Genomic DNA, 7,996 nt, shown 5'->3' with positions numbered 1-7,996 from the left:
ACACACACACACACACACACACACACACACACACACACACACAATGGCTCATTAAAAATATTGGCATAAGGAAACCATTCTTACCGCTTCCCCAAAATTTATAATATCCACATTGACCTTCTCTTTCTTCAAGCGCTTGGCCATTTTTACAAGCTGTGGGGGAGATAGATTGACAGGAACAGAAGCAGAGGGTGAGAAAAAGAGAGAGACAAGTAACCATGGTGACAAGCTGCATGTCTATTGTTGAAAACACTCAATACACTACCTTGTGTGGGACCAGCCATACTGTACATGAATTTCACAAGTACTTTATACAGATATTATGTGACAGAAAATGGTACCATTGTGAGAAAAATGATCAAAGTGAGAGAAATATATTTTTTAGAGAAGATACTGGTAAGTGGCAAACTCACATCCTTGTCATTGTCCTCCACAGGGCTTCCTATAAAGGCAATGATCCTCATCTTGTGGTTCTTCCCTTGTCTGTGCTTTAGGGCCAGCTAYATAGACACATGGATGGAAACCCATTATGCATGAAACCCATAACACACACCCACAAACATTAGCCTGCTCAATTGCACACTTTGTGTAAACTCAGAATATTGAAAATAAAAAAAGGATTTGGCATATGACATTTTCTAAGAAATGTTCTGCAGGGGCAATGACACTCACATGGGCCACCCGGATGCCAGTGCAGAAGCAGATCTTGCCTTTGGGCTGGATAGCGTGCAGTTTGGACAGGATGCGGCCCGCATCCGGGGTCAGTGTGGTCAAAACCTCACAGTTACTGCAGTCAAGCATAAAAAGTCCAAAACAAAAAGCATTAAAAACAGGGACTTTGTCTGAATGTCAGTCAAGGCATCAGCTTGCCATCTAAACACCACTATTTGATGATAGAGGATTAATTTTACAGGCCACACAGTTCAATTTGTCTCAGGCTCAATGTTCATATGAAATAGAATAGTTCCAGAATTGTTATTTTGTTCTCCCAATTCTGTCAGACAACTCATGTTTTGAACACACAAAAAAACACAAGCTTACTTAGCCATCGAGATGAGGCCGACATTGTTCTCTGGGTTTGCCCGAGTTTTGGAGTGACAGACGATATTGACGGCATCTTGCTGGGCTTGTAGTCTGGTGGGCAGGAAGTCTCCATTGCGCATATACTCACTATTGTCCACACTGGCGACGAGAGAGGGACATAAATGAGTCTGACTGAAGAACATAGGATTATCAGAATGGTTAATGCTGCTATGTAGAGCTGGGACAATAAACTGTAAATTATCAACACTGACCACTTAACACAGGCATTTTGCCTGCCTATACTAGAGAAATTTGAAATTAAATAAGTGTGCTAATATGGGTTATTTGTTAAAGGTGCAATATGSAGAAATCGCTTGGCCATTTCCTGGTCGGTAAAATTAAAATAATTTGCCTAATTTCAGTTTATGTGAGAAAACAAGAGTAGAGAATAATTCTACCGCTGTGAAATATCTTTTCAATAACCAAAAATATTGTATTTTCAAATGTTTGAATCTGGTGTAAAGCTCAACTAAATTTAAGAATGGGAAGAATAGAAATAGGGCACATACAACAGATCTACCACTTCTTAGACTTGCTTTCAATGAGAATGAAAGATCTATAACTCACATTTCTTGAATTTTGGTCAAGGTCGCCCAAAAAGTTACATGTTGCAGCTTTAAATGGGACAATTGATGGTACTACAACCATCAAACTAACCATAGTAGTTTAAAGGATCATTTAAAAACTGACGCAAATTAATGTTATAAATGTATCGTTCCATTTACCAATTCAGGCAACATGGATTTTTGTCCATATCGCCCAGCTCTTTTGNATTTAAAAACTGACGCAAATTAATGTTATAAATGTATCGTTCCATTTACCAATTCAGGCAACATGGATTTTTGTCCATATCGCCCAGCTCTTTTGCTAAGCACCTGTTTTCACAATGGTAACAGTGCAAAAAAAGAGTAACTAATGAAAGTTAATGTAGACAGCTAGATTAATCAACAAATGCCATTCTTATGGCAATCTGGAATCTAGAGACAAGAATGTAGGACAACAATAAGTGAGAGGTCTAGGAGAATTAATCAAATTTAGAGACCGGGTGATAAATAGTCACAGGGCCAGGGGACTCTAGCCAAGCTACAGCACCCAGAAATATGAAATATGTAACAGGGACCAAGTAATGTACACTCGGAAATATTTAGAACAATAATAAATTGCAATCCAAAACTGAAACTGTTAGCTATAGCTAATGTCAGTCTGTCTAGCCAGCAGCTAACGTTAGGCAAATTCTGTTGTGATTAGCATAAAAACCAAGCTAACGTTTAGCTAAATGGCAGGTAAAGCTAGTTAATAACAGGCTAACGTGCACCACTGGTTTGTTATCCATTTGTCAAGTGACAAGTAACGTTATGTGATAATGAAAACGGTTGACGAATTTTGCCCTTGATGTTGCCGGTCACCGATACTAGTGATGGTTTATGACTCAGCCAGGACAGTGAGACTGAGCCCCGACAGCCAGTCCAGTATAATCCCGCTATTTCACAGATGAACTAGTCTCAACAATTTTATCCCAAAAGGCATACAACTGCATCGACGTTTCCAGCCATTCGTTTGTATAATGAAATCATTTATGAAACATATATAAATCAAACAAGATGTGTGTTGTTCTTACCAGACCATAGTACTTTCAAGACCCATTTGGAAAACTTTCTGGTCTCTCTGACGAAAATGTAAGAACGTTGCTTGTCTATTGGACATAAGAGGATAACAGGTAATGTGATTGGTTGATGGCACCACATTTCAAAGATATAAAAGAAAGAGCCCGCACAATCATAATACAATTTTTACACCTAGAGGCGCAATATCGCGAGACTACCGTGAACGCTTGCGAAACAGACCAAACAGAAGTGAAACATTATTCCTTAGTTGTTCATTTTCTGGAAGGGACAACATAGATTCGAGCCAATGTCTTAATTAGTTTAGCATGTTATTACTCCAACCCCATGAAAGTGACACGTTTTAATTATTTATATCGAAGGAGTGCCTTTGATTTGACGGCCTGCACATGCGCAGTTTGACGGGATACCACATTTAGACCGGATTTAAAGCATCGATAGACCAAATCATAATGTTTGTAAACAAAGCAGTTCCGGTGTTGTGCAGCCACAACATTTAAGGAAATTAGGAAAGGGGGGGGGGGGTTCTGTCATACTTTCCAGGTCTATGCCCAAACAGCTCGAGCTTCTAATTTAAAAAATGAATCTCTCCAGAAATAAGTCTCACTGTTGCCGCCTGTTATAGACCCCCCTCAGCTCCCAGCTGTGCCCTGGACACCATATGTGAATTGACTTGCCCCCATCTAGCTCAGAGTTTGTTCTGTTAGGTGACCTAAACTGGGATATGCTTAACACCCCGGCAGTCCTACAATCTAAACTGGGATATGCTTAACACCCCGGCAGTCCTACAATCTAAGCTAGATGCACTTAATCTCACACAAATTATCAAGGAACCCACCAGGTCCAACCCTAAATCCGTAAACATGGCACCCTCATAGATATTATCCTGACCAACTTGCCCTCCAAATACACCTCTGCTGTTTTCAATCAAGGTCTCAGCGATCACTGCCTCATTGCCTGCATCCGCTATGTGTCCGTGGTCAAACGACCACCCCTCATCACTGTCAAACGCTCCCTAAAAAACTTCTGCAAGCTTTCTAATTGACCTGGACCAGGTATCCTGGAAGGATATTGACCTCATCCCATCAGTTGAGGATGCCTGGTCGTTCTTAAAAGTATTTTCCTCACCATCTTAAATAAGCATGCCCCTTTCTAAAAATGTAGAACTAAGAACAGATATAGCCCCTGTTTCACTCCAGACCGGACTGCCCTCGACCAGCACAAAAACATCCTGTTGCGGACTGCACTAGCATCGAATAGTCCCCGCGATCTGCAACTTTTCAGGGAAGTCAGGAACGTATACACGCAGGTCAGTCAGGAAAGCAAAGCTAGCTTTTTCAAACAGAAATTTGCATTCTGTAGCTCTAACTCCAAAAGGTTTTGGGACACTAAGTCCATGGAGAATAAGAGCACCTCCTCCCAGTTGCCCACTGCACTGAGGCTAGGTAACACTGTCACCACGATAAATCCACGATAATCGAGAATTTCAATAAGCATTTCTCTACGGCTGGCCATGCTTTCCTCCTGGCTACCCCGACCCCGGCCAACAGCTCTGCACCCCCCGCAGCTACTTGCCCAAGCCTCCCCAGCTTCTCTTTCACCCAAATCCAGATAGCAGATGTTCTGAAAGAGATGCAAAACCTGGACCTGTACAAATCAGCTGGGCTAGACAATCTGGACCCTCTCTTTCTAAAACTATCCGCCGCCATTGTAGCAACCCCTATTACCAGTCTGTTCAACCTCTCTTTCGTATCATCCGAGATCCCTAAAGATTGGAAAGCTGCCATGGTCATCCCCCTCTTCAAAGGGGTGGACACTAGACCCAAACTGAATAGACTATATCCATCCTGCCCTGCCTTTCTAAAGTCTTTCGAAAGCCAAGTTAATAAGCAGATCACTGACCATTTCGAATCCACCGTACCTTCTCCGCTATGCAATCTGGTTTCCGAGCTGGTCACGGCTGCACTATAGCCACGCTCAAGTACTAAACGATATCATAACCGCCATCGATAAGAGACAATACTGTGCAGCTGTATTCATCGACCTGGTCAATGCTTTCGCCTCTGTCAATCACCACATTCTTATCGGCAGACTCAACAGCCTTTGGTTTCTCAAATGACTGCCTCGCCTAGTTCACCAACTACTTCTCAGACAGAGTTCAGTGTGTCAAATCGGAGGGCCTGTTGTCCGGACCTCTGGCAGTCTCTATGGGGGTGCCACAGGGTTCAATCCTTGGGCCGACTTATTTTTCTGTATACATCAATGATGTGCTCTTGCTGCTGGTGATTCTCTGATCCACCTCTAGCAGACGACACCATTCTGTATACTTCTGTCCCTTCTTTGGACACTGTGTTAACTAACCTCCAGACGAGCTTCAATGCCATACATCTCTCCTTCCGTGGCCTCCAACTGCTCTTAAACGCTAGTAAAAACCAAATGCATGCTCTTCAACCGTTCGCTTGCCCGCACCTACCTGCCCCGCCCGACTACATCACTACTCTGGACGGTTCCGACTTAGAATATGTGGACAACTACAAATACCTAGGTGTCTGGTTAGACTGTAAACTCTCTTTCCAGACTCACATTAAGCATCTCCAATCCAAAATAAATCTAGAATCAGCTTCCTATTTCGCAACAAACATACCCTCGTAAAAACTGACTATCCTACCGATCCTTGACTTTGGCGATGTCATTTACAAAATAGCCTCCAACACTCTACTCAGCAAATTGGATGCAGTCTATCACAGGGCCATGCGTTTTGTCACCAAAGCCCCATATTCTACCCATCACTGCAACCTGTATGCCTCGTTGACTGGCCCTCGCTTCATATTCGTCGCCAAACCCACTGGCTCCAAGTCATCTACAGTGGGGTAAAAAAGTATTTAGTCAGCCACCAATTGTGCAAGTTCTCCCACTTAAAAAGATGGAGAGGCCTGTAATTTTCATCATAGGTACACTTCAACCATGACAGACAAAATGTGAGAAAAAAAATCCATAAAATCACATTGTAGGATTTTTAATGAATTTATTTGCAAATTATGGTGGAAAATAAGTATTTGGTCACCTACAAACAAGCAAGATTTCTGGCTCTCACAGACCTGTAACTTCTTCTTTAAGAGGCTCCTCTGTCCTCCACTCGTTACCTGTATTAATGGCACCTGTTTGAACTTGTTATCAGTATAAAAGACACCTGTCCACAACCTCAAACAGTCACACTCCAAACTCCACTATGGCCAAGACCAAAGAGCTGTCAAAGGACACCAGAAACAAAATTGTAGACCTGCACCAGGCTGGGAAGACTGAATCTGCAATAGGTAAGCAGCTTGGTTTGAAGAAATCAACTGTGGGAGCAATTATTAGGAAATGGAAGACATACAAGACCACTGATAATCTCCCTCGATCTGGGGCTCCATGCAAAGAGCTCACTCCGTGGGTCAAAATGATCACAAGAACGGTGAGCAAAAATCCCAGAACCACACGGGGGACCTAGTGAATGACCTGCAGAGAGCTGGGACCAAAGTAACAAAAGCCTACCATCAGTAAAACAACTACGCCACCAGGGACTCAAATCCTGCAGTGCCAGACGTGTCCCCCTGCTTAAGCCAGTACATGTCCAGGCCCGTCTGAAGTTTGCTAGAGAGCATTTGGATGATCCAGAAGAAGATTGGGAGAATGTCATATGGTCAGATGAAACCAAAATATAAACTTTTTGGTAAAACTCAACTCGTCGTTGTTTGGAGGACAAAGAATGCTGAGTTGCATCCAAAGAACACCATACCTACTGTGAAGCATGGGGGTGGAAACATCATGCTTTGGGCGTTTTTTCTGCAAAGGAACCAGGACGACTGATCCGTGTAAAGGAAAGAATGAATGGGCCATGTATCGTGAGATTTTGAGTGAAAACCCCTTCCATCAGAAAGGGCATTGAAGATGAAACGTAGCTGGGTCTTTCAGCATGACAATGATCCCAAACACACCGACCGGCAACGAAGGAGTCTCTTCGTAAGAAGCATTTCAAGGTCCTGGAGTGGCCTAGCCAGTCTCCAGATCTCAACCCCATAGAAAATCTTTGGAGGGAGTTGAAAGTCTGTGTTGCCCAGCAACAGCCCCAAAACATCACTGCTCTAGAGGAGATCTGCATGGAGGAATGGGCCAAAATACCAGCAACAGTGTGTGAAAACCTTGTGAAGACTTACAGAAAACGTTTGACCTCTAGGTAAAGCCCCGTCTTATCTCAGCTCACTGGTCACCATAGCAGCACCCACCCATAGCATGCGCTCCAGCAGGTATATTTCACTGGTCACCCCCAAAGCCAATTCCTCTATTGGCTGCCTTTCCTTCCAGTTCTCTGCTGCCAATGACTGGAACGAATTACAAAAATCACTGAAGCTGGAGACTCATATCTCCCTCACTAGCTTTAAGCACCAGCTGTCAGAGCAGCTCACAGATCACTGCACCTGTACATAGCCTATCTGTAAATAGCCCATCCAACTACCTCCTCCCCATACTGTTATCTATTTTATTTATTTTTGCTTCTTTGCACCCCACTATCTCTACTTTACACTCATCTTCTGTACATCTATCACTCCAGTGTTTAATTGCTATATTGTAATTATTTCGCCACTATGGCCTATTTATTGCCTTACCTCCGGTATCCTACCTCATTTGCACACACGTATATAAACTTCAGAACATCAGCTATCTGGATATGGGTAAAGGAGAAATGGGGGAGGCTTGGGCAAGTTGCTGTGAAGGTGCAGGGCTGTTGACCAGGGTAGGGGTAGCCAGGTGGAAAGCATGGCCAGCCGTAGAAAAATCCTTATTGAAATTCTCAATTATCGCGGATTTATCGGTGGTGACAGTGTTTTCCTAGCCTCAGTGCAGTGGGCAGCTGGGAGGAGGTGCTCTCGCCATGGACTTTAGTGTCTCAGAACTTTTTGGAGTTTGTGCTACAGGATGCAAATTTCTGTTTGAAAAAGCTAGCCTTTGCGTTTCCTAACTGCCCGTGTACTGTATATTGGTTCCTAACTTCCCTGAAAAACTTCATATCGCGGGGGCTATTCGAAGCTAATGCAGTACGCCACAAGATATTTTTGTGCTGGTCAAGGGCAGTCAGGTCTGGAGTGAACCAGGGGCTATATCTGTTCCTGGTTCTAATTTTTTGAATGGGGCATGCTTATTTAAGATGGTGAGGAAAGCACTTCTAAAGAACAACCAGGCATCCTCTACTGACGGAATGAGGTCAATGTCCTTCCAGGATACCCGGGCCAGGATGATTACAAAGGCCTCCT

At 43.3% G+C, this 7,996-nt stretch overlaps 1 protein-coding gene across 2 annotated transcripts in view; it reads right to left on the bottom strand.

The window, feature by feature from the left end:
- Positions 1–3,034, bottom strand: part of LOC111955624 (26S proteasome non-ATPase regulatory subunit 4-like) — a 9,813-nt gene extending 6,779 nt beyond the window's left edge. Inside the window, exons 1-5 of one of the 2 annotated variants that reach the window (XM_023975843.2) lie at positions 2,702–3,034; positions 1,042–1,182; positions 673–787; positions 414–500; positions 85–153 (exon numbers count right to left, since the gene is read on the bottom strand). In XM_023975843.2, the coding sequence (XP_023831611.1) occupies positions 85–153; positions 414–500; positions 673–787; positions 1,042–1,182; positions 2,702–2,787 (498 nt within the window). In that variant the 5' untranslated portion in view covers positions 2,788–3,034. Of the gene's footprint in view, positions 1–84; positions 154–413; positions 501–672; positions 800–1,041; positions 1,183–2,701 lie in introns of both variants that reach the window. The other variant, XM_023975842.2, reaches the window with a different exon arrangement.
- Between the last annotated feature and the right edge of the window lie 4,962 nt (positions 3,035–7,996).

This window comes from Salvelinus sp. IW2-2015, linkage group LG31 (genome assembly GCF_002910315.2).
Source record: "Salvelinus sp. IW2-2015 linkage group LG31, ASM291031v2, whole genome shotgun sequence".
Lineage (NCBI taxonomy): Eukaryota > Metazoa > Chordata > Actinopteri > Salmoniformes > Salmonidae > Salvelinus > Salvelinus sp. IW2-2015.
The sequence above is the reverse complement of the archived record's forward strand: the minus strand, read 5'-3'. Positions and strand labels throughout refer to the sequence as shown.